Source organism: Penicillium canariense (assembly GCF_028826845.1).
Source record: "Penicillium canariense strain IBT 26290 chromosome Unknown utg000004l_segment0_segment0, whole genome shotgun sequence".
In the NCBI taxonomy this organism is placed as follows: domain Eukaryota; kingdom Fungi; phylum Ascomycota; class Eurotiomycetes; order Eurotiales; family Aspergillaceae; genus Penicillium; species Penicillium canariense.
The window spans coordinates 1,890,267-1,908,213 of NW_026622731.1; the positions used below are offsets into that span (position 1 = coordinate 1,890,267).

Genomic DNA, 17,947 nt, shown 5'->3' on the forward strand with positions numbered 1-17,947 from the left:
ACAGCTCAAGAGAGGTGGAAGTCCGCCGGACAGTCTTAGGCAGCTCCGCGATAAGATAGCGCGAGCGCGCACGTGTGACATCACCTCAGCGGTCGCCTAGAACTATATCGCCCTCCAAGACAAGCAGTATAAACAAAGGGGTATGCATGAAAAGACTATTCTAAAATTATATCTGAATAAGGTATATTTCGAAATTAATGTTCGAAACCAGAAGGGTTACAGCTCTCGTCCATATTTCCATTGCGGCTCGGCTCAATCTCCGGGTTCCGCGACGCCAGACCAGCCAGACGAGTCAGGATAGAAATGAATCTCTTCGAGAGACGCCATGCTGCCAAACCGGAGAGAACCTCGCAGCCGATTCGTAAAATCCTCTCTGGACCCTCGGGCGCACATATATCTCCTACGCCCGTGATATTCCCTCTCATGGAGTGGCCTTCGCGAACGAAGAGTTGCACCAGTTCATCGTCGCACGGTCGGTCTAAATGAATAAAACTTGGCTCTTGCGATGGCTCATTGCGCGAAGCCTGCGTGTATGGACTCGAATCTTGGGGAGCGTAAGCATGACATGACCCGTAGGCCCAGAGTGTTAGAACCGCGAGGAAAGCAGCTACTGGCTCGTGGAATGCATTCGTGGAGTATCTCCGGACGTGCCAGAGGGTCACTCCAGCATGGATAATGGACAGCCGAGCTTTGTATTGATCATGCTTGATCCAACGCCAGATATATTGCCATTCAATTGCTTGATGCCTTTTGCTCCATCGTAGCTTATCCGTTGCAAGAGACGTCGCGAGCGAGCGAATCTCACGGAATGGTGCCAGCAAAATAAGCCGAGCAGCGTGGAGATGGAGGATGGTGGGATGTTCCAATCCGGCCGCCTTAGCGACAGTACTATTGGCGGTCCAGTGGAGAATATCCAAGCAATCGCAAGCGCTGTTACGCCATTTGGAGTATGACGGAATTCCTGGAAGCCAAACAGACCCGGAAGGGATTGCAGTCTCTCGAGACTGCTTTTTTGCAGTTGGATTCCAGAAAGACAGCGGACGGCGGAAGTAATCGCCCACTTCCCACATTCGATGGTAAAGAGCGTGGATGAGGAGGATGTGACTGAACTCTCCAATGCCGGAGACCAGTCTCTTTTCAATGTAAAGAGTATGCACAGCATCATATAATGATTCGTTCACTGTCATAATCAGCATATAGCTTAGGGAAATTGAGAAGATTGGGGTAAGGAGTACCGGTAGATTGATCCCACAGCTGTTTCCAACCTTCCATAGAAGTCGACTGCCAAAGTTCCTCATGGGCAGGTAGTGCAGCCTGTCCATCATCCAAAGACAGAATTGGTCGCTCATCGAAATAATAAGCAAGTGTGCAGTCCAAGAGCTTTACATCGGATGTCAGCAAATCTACCTCCAAAATTTTTTGGAATTCAAGCTTACCCAGACACAGTAGCCAGTCCGCTTCCGAGTTTCGTCCTTGATCCATTTCTGCCATAAATCTTCGCAAGAATTCCCATTCGACTCTCTCAATGGTTTCGTTGAGGATAGCAACTTCTCGTCGTTCGCAAGAGTCACAAGGTCTTTGAACGCGCCGAAAGCAGATAGCTTATCCTTCTCATTTCCGCTGTGAAGGAGTCCAATACAATTGAGCAGCATGGCTTGCAACAGGTCAAGTGAAACAGACCCAGCGTGATGTTTTTCTTTCTGCAACAATATCAGTATGCCTGGAAAAGAGATAAAAATCTGCACGACAGGTCAAAAGGTATACCTCAACGTAGATAGCCCGTCGAAGCATCTCATGAAAGGCCGTTGTACATTCATCTGCCTCATGAATGCTTGAGCTATGGCACCCAACTGCTAGAAGAGCCAAGGTCAAGATCCAGTGACATTGATTTGGATCAAATGTTAGAATATGAAATATCGGATACACGGCCTGGAATGAATCGAAGTAGTAAGCAAGGTATCGGCTGCTTTCCTCTGTCGTAGGGAAATTCTCCGATTCAAACGTCTCAAAGAACGGATTGTCAGTGCGGCAAAGTAAAAGAAAATTGCGATAGATCTCGTTGTACGTAGTCACCTCGATTGGTCGAGCGAACTGTAGGACTTTTTCTGAGATATTCTCCATGGGTATCTCCTGCACGTTCGGGAAGCCGAATTTACGTGCGCCGTTCTCGAAGAGAGCTTGCTCTGTGACAGCGGCTGCATCTGTCGAGGAGGACCAAGGTGCCTGTTTCTTTCTGTATCTTGGAAGCCTGGCACCGCCACCATCAACGTAGTAGTCCGCTGAACGATTTCCAGAATCGACAGATTCTGAATGAGGAGATGATTCGCTGCCGACATGTGAATATCGCCTGGGACTCCCCATATCTGTTCGTAGAGAATGATGTCCGGAAGGGGTATGGGAATTATTTTCGGGGATTGAGGAGCTGATATTATCAGCATGGATCACTGGAGGCTGCCATGGTATTCGCGCCGCATAGTTGTCCAGGATGATGGTCTGAGAGACCTGCAGTGGGAGCCTAGAAGATGGTGCTTCGTGGTTCGCTGGGCCAGCAAAGAACTCATTTGGCAGCCAATTGATCGTAGATAGCATCGACTGGTCAAAAAGCGACGGATCGAAATCAAGTGTCATCTCTGGGTTTCCTGTCATGTCGATATCCAGATCAACCGCAGGGCCAGCCATGCCGGCCTGGAGTTCCCTCATTCCAGGCCCCAGGTTCCCTGTGGCATCGACGGGTAGCATGCCGGGATTCGTGATTTCGCCATATCTTGGGCTACAATCTCCGTCGGGGTACACACCCGGTGGAGGCCTGGCCGCGTTGACAACGGGATTGGCAGACGGTAGGTATAATTGAGAATTGGAGGGTGTTGCGATAGAGCCCCGCCTATCCGACGGTGTATTTCCCAAATGAGAGTCCGTGGAATTTGGAAGTTGGCGTATTGAGGTCTTGGGTGATAGCTGCGAGTCATTAATGCCCTCCATCGAGAACTGCCCCAGTTGATGAGAGGCCGCATGGTCCATCAACGCCGGAACCACATTGATTGCACTGGGATGGGGCGAAGAGTTTCGAGGCGATTGTGGTTCAATTTCCTGTATGTCCAGACTAGACTCTCCCCGCACGCTTCCATTACGAAGTCTCGCTTTTGACCGTCTCTGCGTGGGATACTGGCATTCAAGAGAGCGAGCATCACACCGTCCGCATGGCAAGCCACCACTACATCGCACTCTGGCTGTGGCGCAGCTGAAGCAAGCCCGGAATGTCTTGACGGTGATACGATGCTTGCGGTCCTTGCCTCCTTCACTTCCTGGGGTATGGTGGCTCAGCTCATGTCGATGGAGGGTATCACTAAGGCATCATTCATTACCTCCGTCAGCCGAGTCATATCAACGCAGGTCCCAGACGGCAACATACGTTCTTGAGAAGTGGCGGCCACACTGCGCGCACTCGAAGGGTTTCTCCTTTGTATGACTGCGCAGATGGCGCTTCAAATGTTCCGGGCGCCGAAAGGTGCTGCTACAGACCGCGCATTGAACCTGGCCCGCTGTGTTCTGCTCCGTTCGGTCCCCGGCATGGTTTGCATCTTGTCTGCGATCGGAGTCCATCATGGGAGAGGTGCCAGCAGCTGCGAACTCGGCTGGGCCCGCATGATCAGTCTCAGTCTCAGTCTCCGAGAGCATGGCGGCGCCAGGGGGTGCATCCGGGCAAGATGCGGCATTTCCGAGGTGATGAGGAGTTCATGCAGTGCAGGAAAATGAGGGGAAAGCCGGGGTTGTGGGGGTTGTCTGGCTATAAATTGGCTCAATTAAGCCGTCCACTGCGGACTGTCCCACGCGACGAAGGGTTGCGTGCTGCGATTGGGCTTGGTAATTAAACGACCCGGCTCGGTTAATTAGGCATGGAATCTGGGGAAGCCTTACAATTACGTCGAAAGTGCCCTGGGGCTCCGTAGACGTCGGGCCATCCGAGCGATCGTTCCTGATGGTTGAAATAGTCATAGCATACCGATACTCCTTTTTCGCTGCGTTACACTACTCCACCGCTCCATCCTTGCACGAAGGCCTCAGTCGTATACATGGTTCCTGGCTCCTCGGCTGTGCAGCTGCAAGCTGAAAAGCGCGTGGCGTGCACGGTCGGCCTCGGGAGTGGACCTGTCCAGCGTCATACTCGACGCCTAGCGTTCTCATCTGCAACAGCTGCAGTGCAACCCGGAGAGTTCATCACTCTCCATCATCCACCCCATCAACCCCCCACCCCGCTTTGGTGGTGTGATCGGGCACGACTCGGCGGAGATCGATTCCATGAACGGCGAGATCGCCACCGCGAACCAGCGGTTGGCATCCCGGGCCGCCCGAAACAACTCCGCGCTGCAGGGCGCCACCATCGCCTTCTCAAACTCCAAACCTACGTCCGATGTGGCCTCGCAACCATCCGCGGCAGCCAGAGCCGCAGTCGCCAGCACAGTAACCCGTCATGCGGAGCTGCGTCGCCAGGAAATGGAGTCGCAGAATGGGCCCGAGGTGGGCTCCGTGAAGGACAAGATCGGGCTGTTTGCAGCCAACACCAACCTTTCGCCGCCGAGAACTGTCTCGAGAGGACGAGCTCCGTCACCCTCGATGTCGCCCTCGCCCGGACAGATCGCTGCACGCCTCGCCGCCGAAAAATCCCCTTCCAGGAAACAGGAAGCAGCTGCTGCCATTGCTGCCGCCAAGATCAGTGCCGCCCGCAGTGCAAGCAGAATGCAGTCTCGAGCGGCTGAAGAACGACGAGAGCTGCGCTCGCCCACGCCAATACGACCCAGTGGACCCAGATACACTACAAGAGAGACCCCCTGGATACAATGTTCCGAGATAACCTTGCCATTTCGGAGCCCGAGCCCGAGCCTGAGCACAAGCTCGAATCAGAACGAGAGCCAGAACGATATGGCGAACGCCCATCGTCTCTACCACCTCGCGCTGCAAGTGCTCGCGTCCCGGCAACCAGTGCCCAACCCTCAATCAGCTCTCAATTGAATTCAACCTCGTGTCACGATCCCAAACCGAGACTTCCCCCGCGGTCTACCCCCTCTCAGACGCCCTTCCGAAACCCAGTTCTCACCGGTACTCCTCTACTGCGCCCGTCAACACCAAGCCTGGCCTCCATATCAGGTCAATCCCATAACAGCAGTTCGAGCACGGTAACTGAGTCGGGAATGAACGAGGAAGCGCTCTCCGACGCGATAGTCGCATCCTCCCTCGCATCCGCACGCGCATCTCCGAGGACAAAGGTGCCTCCACTACCCCCGGCCCGACGACGAAACCGGTCGCGGTCAATTCTACGGCTCGCACACACCCCCAAGAGCGACCTATCGCGCACGCCGAGCCCTCCCAAGGGCATGCCGATGACGCTTCGCGGCATGCCCAAGGCCGACGTCGCTGACGCCCAGCGCCGACATAAAATGAACCTGCTCCACAAACACCCTCACAAACATCACGAAGGGGATCGCAAGCGATGGAAACGCCAAGTAACAGAGAAAGAGCGGAAACGCTACGAGGGCGTCTGGGCATCCAACAAGGGGCTGCTCATCCCTCCTGACCGAGGCAGTCGCGAGCTTGGGCCGAATGGTGCCGAGAAAGGGCCGCCCCCCTCAGAGATGGTGCTGAACCTTGTGGTGCGGGAGATCTGGTCCCGCAGCCGGCTGCCACCCGCGATACTGGAGCAGGTATGGGATCTGGTAGATAGCCAACACACGGGACTTCTGACGAAAGAAGAATTTGTGGTTGGAATGTGGTTGATCGACCAGCAGCTGAAGGGTCACAAACTGCCGGTCAAGGTGCCCGACAGTGTTTGGGACAGCGTGCGGTATGTCACAGGCATTAAGCTTTCCTCCACAGGGCCCAAGGGCTAGGGGGACGGATCGTGTTTGAATTGCGAGGTTAGGACTGGAACGCTTCGCTGGGTCCATAAAACTATGTACTCTGTCCACCGAGGTGCGCTAGTACATACTGTAGTCGGACTAGCTAAATCCTCCCTATAGTTCGGGAAGATCCCCTCTATGATGCGCAGGTTCGCAGTGGGGCTCTCGAGATGGACAGAGGAATCGAGGTCATATTCTAAACTCTTAAGATCCGCCCCCTCCCTGATTCCTGTATATATTCCCTGAGTCCACAGTGCAGGCGCGTGCAAATCCTAATTAGCTATGCCAAAGGACCTCCATACTTCAGCCGATTGATCTATCCACATTCCCCCTTCCCCGCCTCCCGGGCTCCACTTCCAAAAGCTGCGCAACAATGGACGACGACCTATGCGACAGTTGTCTTCCATCTTAATCCATCTGCATGTCCAGTAAACATCCGATGCCAAGATTTCCACGAGATGCGTCCTCTCAGGGTCCAGCTGGACATTTGACAGACGCCCGTCCCGGCACCACGTGACCCGAGCATCCACTCCGCGCAGGGAGATTTCATGCCAGCCGAAGAGAAGTGATCGAGGACATGCCAGGCTGACCTCATGGATTCCTCGAGTTCATCATATCCGCCATGTTGCTTCCGTACCTGCCGGCAGTGGCATGAAGTGAACCCTCCCCGGTGACAAATTGTGGACATCCGCCGTACCACGAAGCAAATCCCGGATCTCCACGGCTCGGGGTTTGGACCGAGAACACTCGAGCAATCAGCGCACCGCTTCTATATCAGGGCACTTCTTCACTCTCCCTCGGGATTCCTCTGTATCACCCGGGCTGAACCGACAACCGTTGAGAGGCTAGCCATCAAAGAAGGCGCATTCAGCAGTCTCAGAGAAGCCTGCAAAAGAACCCGACGGAGAGGGCCTGGCGGGGGACTGCGGAGTATCGCCCCATGCCATCCCGGCAGTGTGATTCGCCATGGTCGATGCTTTTGAGAACGAGAGCGGGCTTGCCTCGACGGCGCCTCGGCCGATTCGCAAGAAATTCGCCAAACCTCCCGTCAAGGTAGCCTGTTTGCCTTGGTGCGCCTCCCCTCCCGGTCGGCGTCGGCCGGCTAAAGGTTTTCGCTCGCTAACCCCAGTCCCTAGTCGCGCCTCGAGAACACGCTGTTGCGGGCAGGAACCCTGTGCCAATGTACGTTTCAAAGCCTCCGAATTCCCTTGCCTTTACTATGTTTGAACTATTCTTCTGGGCGGTGGAGCCGCCTGTGGCTCTCACGGGTCGCTGAGTACGACTAAGGACTAACTGACCGTCTTTTAGTGCGTCGCCAAAGGCCGAAAGTGCTCGTACCTGCCTAGCAAACGAGGCGGGCCACGCAAGAAGAAGCAAAAGGTTTCTTCCCCGTCGCCGGACGAAGAGCTGAAGGAGGAGGATGCCCAGTATGCTGTGGATCCCTCCGGGGATTTCGACGAGCGTACGCATTGCTTATCTAGCAATGGCATGCGTACATATGTCACTAACAATCCCACAGGGCCGGGGATGTTTAGTCAAATCGACGTGCTCTCTCTACCGGGCGCAGGTTTGCGGCATCTGGATTTCCCGCAAGTGGCCTCAATATTCCAGGGCTTCTATGCGGGGGATGAGAGTCCGTCCCATGTCCACATGGAGCCTATGCCATCCCTCATGAGCACGACGTCGTGTCTGGTGAGAACCTACGGGAGCGAAGCAGAAATGTAAGTCTTCCATCGTTCCCTCCCATAATACCCGTATAGTAGCGTTGACACGTCCGCTAGTTTGAACGCCTATTACGATTTCATCCACTATTATTTTCCCATCTTGCCACCCCGGGTATTACCACAACGTCAGGACCGACCATTGCACTGCCCTGTCTCCCCAAGTCCGTCATCAGAGCCGCTCATGATGTATCGGCCCCGTTCGCCTTTGAGCCTTGCGATATCGGCAATCCTGGCATTGATTCCGCACCCCGACGACCCGGAACCTTCCTCGCCGGCATCTGTCGTTCAACGCAGGACGTACGCGCATGCATTTGCCCAACTAGCCAATTCGGTCATCGAGACGGAGTGTGATCTTGAATTGTCCTCAACTCACCCTGGACAGGCATTATCAAGCGCACGGCCGTCGGTAACCCGAGATAGGCTTCATCCCTTGACTCCGGAGGATCTTGAGACTCTTCTGGCTCTACTCATCCTCTCAGTGTACGAGTACTCACAACGGGGAAATCTTCTCAAGATGAGATATCGTGCCGGTCAAGCTTTGGCTCTTGCTCTGGATAAGTCCCTTCATTCCTGCATGGACAGTGATGACTTCGCTGAAGCTCGCCGGAGGGCTTGGTGGATGACGGTAAGCTACCCTGAGGCTATTCTTTCTCCATTGTGGCTAACAGTTTCCTAGTATTATTGTGTCATTCAAGGTTCCATTGTGAGCATAACTGTAAGTACAATACTCAGGCCAATTGATTGCCCCAGAATCGATATTTTCTAACGCAACTTTAGCCTCCGACGATCGTCATCAATGACCCGCAGTTTACAACACCATACCCACATTTCGATTCAGATGCTGAGGTTTGTCGCCTATCTTGCCAACATCTCCTCTTCTCCATCAGCCTGCTAATCTTTCTACAGGGCTGGTCAATTCTTATACAGGCACAACAAGTCTTGATATCAGCTACTCAGTTCATCTCCGATCTGAATAAAAGTCTTACCTCACAGTCGGGTCTCCATTACATGTTTGAACGGATGCAGCAGCTCGATTCCTGGACGAATTCTGTGCTCGCGCAGACAGATATGCTCCCATTGGTCTCTCGACATCCAGACTTTGACGATCGCCATGAAACAATAACTGCTCAAACCATACGAACCATATCCCGGATCAAACTGTCAAGGTAGGTAACGTCTTTTACTTTGCTGTCCATCAAGAGGAAATAAGCTGATTTTCCCCAGTGCACAAATCAAGACCCATCGCTTCAGAGCCTTCTCCGACATCCCCATCTTCATCAAAAGACATTGCGACCTAACGGCTGCAAACCCAAGCAACGCATCAACAGACCTAATCACAAAACCTGCCGTCCAGGGGTCAGGGATCAACAACATCTCCTGCTCATGCAGCCACCTCGACCACTTCCAACGCGCTTCTTCCACTGAATACATGACACCCTCAGACTCTTCTACTTCATCCGACATCCACCCCTATCTCCCGGCATATCCGCAGTATCCTTTCGCCTCCGGGTTCCCTTACAGTCCACAACAATGCGCAAAGATCTGTCTGCGAGCCGCGCTCGTCATTTCCAGTGCATTTGAGTCCTTGCCCTATCCTCAGCCATTATCCGAAGGTCGGCAGCAACATCAATCGAGTCGCCCACTATCTCGGACTATGCCCTCGTTCGCCTGTTGCCTAATGCAAAGCAGCTACGCAATGCTCATGATCTTTTACAAGGCACGAGTGGCCAAGCAGCTCTCGCCCGGTGCGGAAACTGAACTCGCAAGTGATTCGACCGATCAGCTGATGGAAGAGCTACGGCGGGGCCTGGAACGAATTATTGCAGCTGTGTCAAATTATTCGTATGCTTTTGAGGCAATGGATGGGATGAGAGGTTTGTGTTTTCACGTACTATTATCTCTCTACCAGTACTAACCATTACGCAGACGAAATTCAAGGTGCATATCAAACGGCGTTTTCTACTACATCTGTTTAGCTGACCACGCTTTTTTTTAATTTGTTGCATTTTCTGCGAAGGACTTCACCTCTCCACTGCTAGCGGTACTGAGAAGTTACACCTCATCCTTTCCTCTCATTTTATGTTACCTGTATCTATCTATCTCGGAACTAAACTAATAGTTGCCACGTAGACGAGTCGTCAAGTCGCCAACCTTGCGTGGTATTCAAATAAGAATTGAAGAATGATTAAAAGAGGAAATAAAGCAGAGGGAACTGTATATTTCCTCTAGAATGTCGCTAAATTGTAAACGCTAAAAAACGAAAGAAATCCGCATCCAAGGCTTCAAAGGTCTATTATCGCAAGCTACAGCTTTGACCGGATACCCTCAAGTCGAAACTTGACGTCCTTCAAAACCTTACTCGACGGCTTCCAGTCGTCGAACTGGCGGAGGAGCTCCATGGTCTCTTCATGCAGCTGACGCCGCACGTGCTCCTCTTCTAGAAGACCGCGCATAGCGAACGGCAGGATGTATGGGTTCGGGGAGATGGCGGGGCTGGATCGTTTGATATTTAGTTTCGCATCTGGGACGGTAGATGTCTCCAGAGCAAATTGAATAGCCATGCTGGAAATGATAATCAGTATTGGTAGGTAAATAGGGGAGCTAGAAAGCTGGGTGACACATACTAGTATACAGCTTCGTCGTCGTACAGACGAGAATGACCATCTCCCGTGTAAAGACTGCCAGCCAATGGGCTGCTGAGTTCACGGATGAGGCCGTGATCTGGGACGCCGAGGTTTCGTAACTTGAGTGCAAAACCAACGAGGTGGGAGAGGCTAAGGAACAGGATTAATATCAAGATAGGTTTGAATTTTGGGGGTGATGCATACAAGCTTGGAGCGTGGACTCTCCCATCTACAAAAACGGAACGGTAAATGTAGGGGTGAGCAATTGTAGAAAATAAGGATGACTTGTCGACCACAATTAGTCAAAATTCTAAATTTCAGCATAGATAATGAACATACCTCCAGAGAGACGAGCTGATCGTCAATGCTCCCAACGTAAGATATACGCACACCGAAATCAAGAGCACACTTCAGTGCGGCCTCATAGTCCTTGGAGACCTTGCTGAAAGGTAATTCGAAATCAAACAGTTCTCCGGCCGATCCGCTGATCCACCGGGAACGATAAGAAGAAAAAGGACCCATATTCACACCGGCCATGGCACAGACGCCCACACGCGAAGCATTGACGCAGCCAAAGGCAATCAACTTCGCAACCAGCATGATAGAAACCGGGACACCTTGACTGTGGCACGCTACCAGAATGAAATCGGCCCTGCGGATTTCTTCCATCCAGTTCAGCAGTAGCTTCCAAAGCAAGTCGACCCGCTCTGCAATACGGCCTTCGCCTTCCAGGGCAATTTTGCCAATCTCGCAGGTATAACCATGATCTGCAGTGTATTTTCGAACAGCCTCAGCGGCCATGTTGGAGAATCGAATAGATGTTCCAGTGGGCTGTCCCAGCACGCTTCGAATAAATGGTGCAGGAAAATAGCCATGAACGCCAATGACCAGGGCTCGTTTGATGCGCGTCGGTTCTTTGATTCGAGCGACATGGTTATGCTCTGGGCCTTTAGTGTAATGCAACAATCGGCCGAGACTCTGCAGGAGCGATGGGGACTCCTCCATTCCATATGTGTCTTCAAATTTCGGTAGTACTTGATTAGGCAGTATCATCTGTAGTTGCTTTGACGCAGTAGCATCCGCCGGTCTTGTGTCGACTGGTGCTGTCGAGGTTGACGTGGCTTCGACGGTTGAGACGGTTCCGTCTTTCACATGGCTATCTTTGGATGGCTTGACTTTCAGATTTCCCTTCTTTGTAATTTTCACGTTGGCTTCTGAATTTGGCTCAAGTGATGTTGTTCGCGACGGTGTATCCGACGTCACTGTCGCTTCGACGGCTTCAACTTCCTGGGCTTTCTCTGGAGTAGTATCCTTGGAATTGTCTTTGGACCAGAAGGACCATCCCGAGGATTTTGTTCCTCCTCCTGGGATTTGAGGGGGAGCAGGTGTTTCTTCGGGAGGGCCTGAAGGGTCCTTTGGTGCCATATCCACGTCCTGATCCACAGATGTATCGGGGTTTCTCTGAAGTTGTTGAGTCGAACCCGTTGTACCTTGTTGCCCCTGTTTATTCAAGGAAGCTGAACCGTACCACATCTGCAGCCACGACCGTTTCTGAGCCGTTGAAATCGTCTCACTTGTGTCACTTGTGGGTTCCGGTGTTTGCTCTTGTCCCTGATCTTGTTGTGCCTCTTCTCCGGTGGTTTCAGTCGCGGTTGGCTGGGAATCAGCTTGTTTGGTAGGCTGGTTTTTAACAAGTTGTTCTGCTTCAGTAGATTCCGGACCAGTCGGATTGTCCTTTTCTGTTGAATCTGATTTATATAGCCATGAAAGCCATCCGCTAGACTGCTCAGCAGGCGCTTCGACTGTTTGCAGTGGATTGGACTCAACGTTCTCAACGTTAGGTTGGTGCCCTTCCGTCGATTTCTCCAAAGGTTTCAAGGCTCCTTCTCCTGATGTCTCTTTATCTGGCGAAGGCTCTGTAGCCGCAGTTGTCTCCGGGGCGTCCAGGGTTGTTCTGGAGACTGAACCATCCGACGCAATATTGACTCGGGTGGTTGTAACGTCGGCTGGGAGAGATCTGGTAGATGTGCCAGCTCTCTTAGTCAGTTGAATAGACGGATGCCGATTTTGTCTGGGCGTGTCGAGAAGGGAGGTTGTAGAATCCACAACGCTGGAAGCTACGTTTTGAGCGACCGATATGCTCTCACGGGCAACCTCGGTAACTGGAGCTGCTTTGGACACTCGCGAGATGGCCGACCAGGATCCCGGGTACCAGCTCTATGTGGAAGGTAACGGGTAGTTAGCTATACCATCAATAGGCATTAGCTTCCTGGACGGCCAGACTTACTGCACGGCTTTGGGTTTCGGAGTCTGAGCGGTCTCGGGCAGCATTGCTCGGAGACGCGGGGAACGGTGAGTCCGCGCCAGAGGGGCTGGGCTTCGCTTTCTTGCGAGATCCCTTGAAGGTCATGGAGGCGGAGGTAGTATCATTAGGGGAACTCTATCGCGCGAGAGAAACAACAGAATTTCAAAGGCAGATCTTGGGGAGCTATAAAGCGCCACGAACTGGGGGGTCTGATATCACGCACGTCACATGTTGGCCTGGCCAGGTGCCTCCGGTTTGTTTGTAGCCTCAGGCCACAACATTGTCCCAAATGTTGAAAGGCGGTGAGCGATAAGTTCGACTTTTTTTTTTCTTTCTAGCGCTGCTGGGGTAAAAGTATACATCCTCTATCGTTCTTTTATTCCATTGCAATACAGGGCACTCAGGTCTTTGATAAGGCCGCCCGTGTTCCAAGATGGCGATCCAGAAGAAGGTTAGTTCATTTTCCTCACCCTTTGGTAAGTGCATGTACTGACTGCTTCAAGCACGGAAAAGGTCGTTTGGATAAATGGTATCGGCTGGCAAAGGAGAAGGGCTACCGCGCTCGTGCTGCGTTCAAATTGATCCAGTTGAACAAGAAGTATGGATTCCTGGAGAAGAGCAAAGTTCTGCTTGATCTTTGTGCGGCACCCGGTGTAAGTACCTCTTGTGAGACCTTCACTTCAGAGGCCTTCATCTCTAACAAACCTCATAGTCGTGGTGTCAAGTGGCTGCGGAATGCATGCCTGCACAGAGTATCATCGTCGGTGTCGATCTCGCCCCCATCAAGCCTATCCCTCGAGTCATTTCCTTCCAAAGCGATATCACCACCGAGAAGTGCCGTGCTACGATTCGATCGCATCTCAAACACTGGAAGGCAGACACTGTCCTTCACGATGGTGCGCCCAATGTCGGTACAGCATGGGTTCAGGATGCCTTCTCCCAAGCCGAACTTGTCTTGCAATCTTTGAAATTGGCTACAGAGTTTTTGTGTGAAGGCGGAAACTTTGTTACCAAGGTCTTCCGGTCCAAGGATTACAACCCTTTGCTGTGGGTCTTCAAACAGCTGTTTCAATCGGTTGAGGCGACCAAGCCCCCTTCGTCACGTAGCGTATCTGCCGAAATTTTCGTTGTCTGCCGTGGCTACAAGGCGCCGAAGCGCGTCGACCCGAAGTTCCTTGATCCCAAGCATGTCTTCGCGGAACTGCAAGGCGCTACTCCGAACCATGAAGCGAAGGTTTTCAACCCGGAGAAGAAGAAGCGGAGGCGTGAAGGTTATGAGGAGGGAGACTACACCCAGCACAAGGAAATCGCGGTCACTGAATTCATCAACACCACGGACCCCATCGCCATCCTAGGTGGTTACAACAAACTGAGCTTCCAGCAGCCCATAGGTGGCGATATTGCGTTGTCTACTGTGGATAGGCTTGAGGAAACTACAGATGAAATTCGAACTTGCTGTGAGGATCTGAAGATTCTCGGAAAGAAAGAGTTCCGCAACCTGCTTCGATGGCGTTTGAAGGTTCGGGAGAAGTTCGGACTTGTTGTTAAAAAGAAGCAGCAAAATGAAGAAGATGGGGAAGAAGTGGCTGAGGTCGCCCCAATGGACGAGGAGCTGGCGATCCAGGAACAGCTCATGCGCATGCGGGAGAAGGCAAATGCCCGTAGCAAGAAAGAGCGGCGCAAGGAAAACGAGAAGAAGCGCAAAGAGATCGTCCGGCTGCAGCTGCACATGACCACGCCCATGGATATCGGCATGGAGCAAATCGGACCAGGAGGAGAGGACTCCACTTTCTCCCTCAAGCGCGTGGACCGAGCTGGTGCCAGAGATGCTGTGGTCAATGCTCGCGATGTGCCTGTTGACAGCGAGAGCGAGGACGAGTCTTCAGATGACGACGAAAGCGACGATGACGGCGACCGTCTGGAACGGGAACTCGATGGGATGTACGAGCTATACCAAGAGCGCATGGAGGACAGAGACTCGAAATTGCGCTCCAAGAAGGCTCGTAAAAACTACGAGGCCGATGAATGGGAGGGCTTCTCAGAGGAGAACAAGAGCGACAATGAGGAAGGGGAAGAAGAAGAAGAGGACGAGGAAGATGAAGACGAGACTAATCTCTCGAGTGACACTGCACCCAAGTCTGGCAGCCTCTCGAATAATGCTTCTATGTTCTTCGACCAGGATATCTTCCAAGGACTAGGAGAGGAGGAGGAGGATGAAGATGAAGACGACGATGAGGAGGAGGAGGAGGAAGAGGAGGAGGATATTGAGATGGACGAGGAGGAGGATGTCCCAGCCCCTGCATCAAAGTCCAAGGACAAAAAGGAGGCCAAAAACAAGAAGCCCGCCAAGAAGCAGGAATCTGAATGGATTGATTCCGACGAAGAGACCGAGGACCCAGGAGATCCACGCAAACCCAATGGCCAACTTGGTAAGTTCTCCTTTACCCCATATCGATGTCCATATATTCCTTTCTAACCTTAACATTGCAGACATTGATATCATCACCGCCGAGGCTATGGCTCTAGCACAGGCGATGGCTTCGGGCGAGAAGAAATCCGGAGATGTCGTTGACGATGGCTTCCACCGCTATTCGTTCCGTGATGTTGACGGTCTCCCCGAGTGGTTCCTCGATGATGAGGGCCAGCACAGCAAGATCCAACGACCCGTCACCAAGGCCGCCGCGGCCGCAATCAAGGAGAAGTTGCGCGCCATAAACGCTCGCCCTATCAAGAAGGTGATGGAGGCAAAGGGTCGTAAGAAGTTCAAGGCCGCTCAGAAGTTGGAGAAGCTGCGCAAGAAGTCAGCCCTGCTGGCGGATGACGAGGCCCTCAGTGAGCGTGATAAGGCGCAGGCTATCTCGAAGATGATGGGCAAAGCCACTAAGAAGAAGCCCAAGCAGCAGGTCAAGCTTGTTGTGGCTAAGGGAGCCAACCGTGGTATTTCTGGCCGTCCCCGCGGTGTCAAGGGCAAGTACAAGATTGTGGATGCGCGTATGAAGAAGGATATTCGGGCGGAAAAGCGACTGGCGAAGAAGAAGTCGTGATCGACGTGTTCCTAGTGTATAGATTCGGCCAAAATATGGATGATACCCGAGTGCCTAGCTGTAGAAGTATTTATATAAGCAATAGTGACATTACCTGACAGTACCAGTATAAAGGATATTTGTATAGTTGGTATGTTGAAGAGAATAGTTGATAGTAGGATATGGTTGTTGCGTGTGTAGTTACCAACTGCTGTAAGTGCCGTCTGACTAACGATCCCCGTGCCACGCGCTGAGGTTCCCAAGTTTGGGCGCTGACGGACCGTGACCGCGGCGGTGGTTTCCCCGAGTGGCGCTGCTTATCGATTACTCTCTTCGCTCTTTTCTTCCACTCGGCACTTCTCGCGCAGCCTGGTGCTCTTCTTCGTTTATCGGGGCCATCCACCCCTCATGTTCTTCGCGTGCATACATTAGTCGCATTCAGCATTCTTTTCTTGTCCATGTCGGTACATTCTTATTCTTATCTGCATCTGCGCCCCAACCCCGATGGGCTTTTTCGACCACCTCCAGAAAGGAGGGGCTTTCTCGCTACAGGCGAAGAAGACTCAGGTCCGCAAAGTCGTTCAAACACGGCCGGTAGCCCCTGCGCGATCCCCGACACAAACTCCCGATTCTCGATCGCCTCGCGTTCAGTCCTCATCGGCACGCAGCCGCAAGACGCTCGAAGCCCGATCGGTCTCGAGTGACGCAGACGCCGATGCCCGCCCCTCCAAGCGACTGACCACCCCTAGCCGCCCACGGAAGCGACCAACCCCGGAGATACGATTATCGAGCGACGACGATGTCAGCGATAGTGATACTTCCTTCGAAATGCGCAAGCGCCTGCGGACGAGCGCCAGCGCGGAGCCTGACCCTGAGCGGCGCATTCGCTCCGTGAAGGCTTTTTCGGAGGAGGGAGGCCGGCCGTTTAAAATGGTGCATGCGGCCGACATCACATCGGGCCAAAAGGCAGGCAAATTTAAGCCGGCATTCGGTGCTGGGGGTAAGCCCACGGAGATCCTTCTACAGTATCCCAGCGCTTCGCAAAAAGAAAGGTACGTGCCCCACGTAAATAGTTCTAGGCTTGAAAGAGATTAACGAATTGATCGCTCGGACAGATTCGACTCCGTGGTGCCTAAAGACAACGACGACTTCCGGCCCATCGATGATATTGTCCAGGTGATCGAGACCGTCGCGGACAACTATATTCCGAGCGAAGAGGCAGAGGAATTTAACGATGAGGCCACCGGCATCAGGCGAAGGCTGCGCAGGGCGTTGGCTGTGACATCGGAGACACAATTTTGTGAAGCCGTTGAGGATTACAACAAGGCGATCGACCGATTGAGAACCAGCGGCAGCCTTGTAAAGCATTTGAATGAGATACAGCGCATCAGCCTTCCATGGGTAGAGCGGATCCTCACTCAAATCTATGCACGCACGGTTTCCCCTCGAGTCGAATCTCTACGGCAATACGAGAACGGCACAGACAACGTTTATGGTGAACTTCTCCCTCGATTTATCAGCAACATCTTCAAGGAGACAAAACTGAAGTCGGGCCAAGTTTTTGTCGATCTTGGCTCTGGCGTGGGCAACGTTGTTCTGCAAGCCGCGCTTGAAATCGGTTGTGAGAGTTGGGGTTGTGAGATGATGACGAACGCGTGCGATCTAGCAGAGTTGCAGCAGGCCGAGTTCAAGGCGCGCTGCCGTCTTTGGGGAATTGCACCGGGCAAGACACACCTCGTCCGCGGCGATTTCCTCGAGCAGGAAAGCATTGTGAATGTCTTGAAGCGAGCCGATGTGGTGCTCATCAACAACCAGGCATTCACGCCACAACTTAACAACGAGCTGATCAACCATTTCCTCGATATCAAGGAGGGGTGCAAGATCGTTTCGCTCAAGTCTTTTGTCCCTGCCGGTCACAAGATTCAGTCACGCAACCTCAACTCTCCTATCAACCTCCTCAGGGTCCAGCAGAAGAACTACTGGTCCAACAGCGTCAGCTGGACCGACGTCGGTGGCACATACTTCATTGCCACAAAGGACAGTTCACGCCTGAAGGCCTTTATGAACGACTCTCTATGAATCAACGACAGAGCACTCAACGTGCGCGGATCGAAGACACACGACTTTGCATTTGAAAACTTGGTTGTAACTTAGTCCGTTGGTTTTGTCCTGTACATTACATTTTCTCTCGTGGATATATCCCCCCCCCCCCCCGTCTTGGTTCTTCGTATGATACCAATTCAACTTGTACAAAAATTTTATCATCTTCTTCATTGTCTGTACTTGGCAACCTTCTTTCTGTCCTTGGCAGTCAATATACATCTATTTGGTATCATGTAAAGGGTTGGGAAAGCAAATTATCTGTGGGCTATGCTGGCTT

At 52.5% G+C, this 17,947-nt stretch overlaps 6 protein-coding genes across 6 annotated transcripts; 4 read left to right on the forward strand and 2 right to left on the reverse strand.

The window, feature by feature from the left end:
* Nucleotides 1–194: 194 nt before the first annotated feature.
* Nucleotides 195–3,675, reverse strand: N7482_007011 (uncharacterized protein; the record flags this gene model as incomplete). The annotated part of the gene is made up of 5 exons (XM_056689136.1): nt 195–1,180; nt 1,236–1,380; nt 1,437–1,700; nt 1,765–3,343; nt 3,410–3,675. The coding sequence occupies 5 exons, from the start codon at nt 3,673–3,675 to the stop codon at nt 195–197; spliced, it is 3,240 nt and encodes a 1,079-aa protein (XP_056541565.1).
* Nucleotides 3,676–4,296: 621 nt separating this feature from the next.
* Nucleotides 4,297–5,882, forward strand: irs4 (the record flags this gene model as incomplete). Its single annotated transcript, XM_056689137.1, has 2 exons — nt 4,297–4,795; nt 4,822–5,882. 2 exons carry the CDS (start codon nt 4,297–4,299, stop codon nt 5,880–5,882), a joined length of 1,560 nt encoding a protein of 519 aa, XP_056541566.1.
* Nucleotides 5,883–6,857: 975 nt separating this feature from the next.
* N7482_007013 (uncharacterized protein) lies at nt 6,858–9,591 on the forward strand (the record flags this gene model as incomplete). Its single annotated transcript, XM_056689138.1, has 10 exons — nt 6,858–6,961; nt 7,028–7,073; nt 7,200–7,353; nt 7,411–7,612; nt 7,673–8,240; nt 8,292–8,330; nt 8,393–8,461; nt 8,522–8,781; nt 8,840–9,489; nt 9,542–9,591. 10 exons carry the CDS (start codon nt 6,858–6,860, stop codon nt 9,589–9,591), a joined length of 2,142 nt encoding a protein of 713 aa, XP_056541567.1.
* A 327-nt stretch (nt 9,592–9,918) lies between these two features.
* N7482_007014 (uncharacterized protein) lies at nt 9,919–12,649 on the reverse strand (the record flags this gene model as incomplete). The annotated part of the gene is made up of 5 exons (XM_056689139.1): nt 9,919–10,177; nt 10,240–10,389; nt 10,444–10,523; nt 10,579–12,456; nt 12,527–12,649. 5 exons carry the CDS (start codon nt 12,647–12,649, stop codon nt 9,919–9,921), a joined length of 2,490 nt encoding a protein of 829 aa, XP_056541568.1.
* Nucleotides 12,650–12,977: 328 nt separating this feature from the next.
* Nucleotides 12,978–15,588, forward strand: spb1 (rRNA methyltransferase spb1; the record flags this gene model as incomplete). The annotated part of the gene is made up of 4 exons (XM_056689140.1): nt 12,978–12,995; nt 13,048–13,197; nt 13,257–14,973; nt 15,035–15,588. The coding sequence occupies 4 exons, from the start codon at nt 12,978–12,980 to the stop codon at nt 15,586–15,588; spliced, it is 2,439 nt and encodes an 812-aa protein (XP_056541569.1).
* Nucleotides 15,589–16,071: 483 nt separating this feature from the next.
* dot1 (histone methyltransferase DOT1) lies at nt 16,072–17,646 on the forward strand (the record flags this gene model as incomplete). Its single annotated transcript, XM_056689141.1, has 2 exons — nt 16,072–16,619; nt 16,683–17,646. 2 exons carry the CDS (start codon nt 16,072–16,074, stop codon nt 17,644–17,646), a joined length of 1,512 nt encoding a protein of 503 aa, XP_056541570.1.
* Between the last annotated feature and the right edge of the window lie 301 nt (nt 17,647–17,947).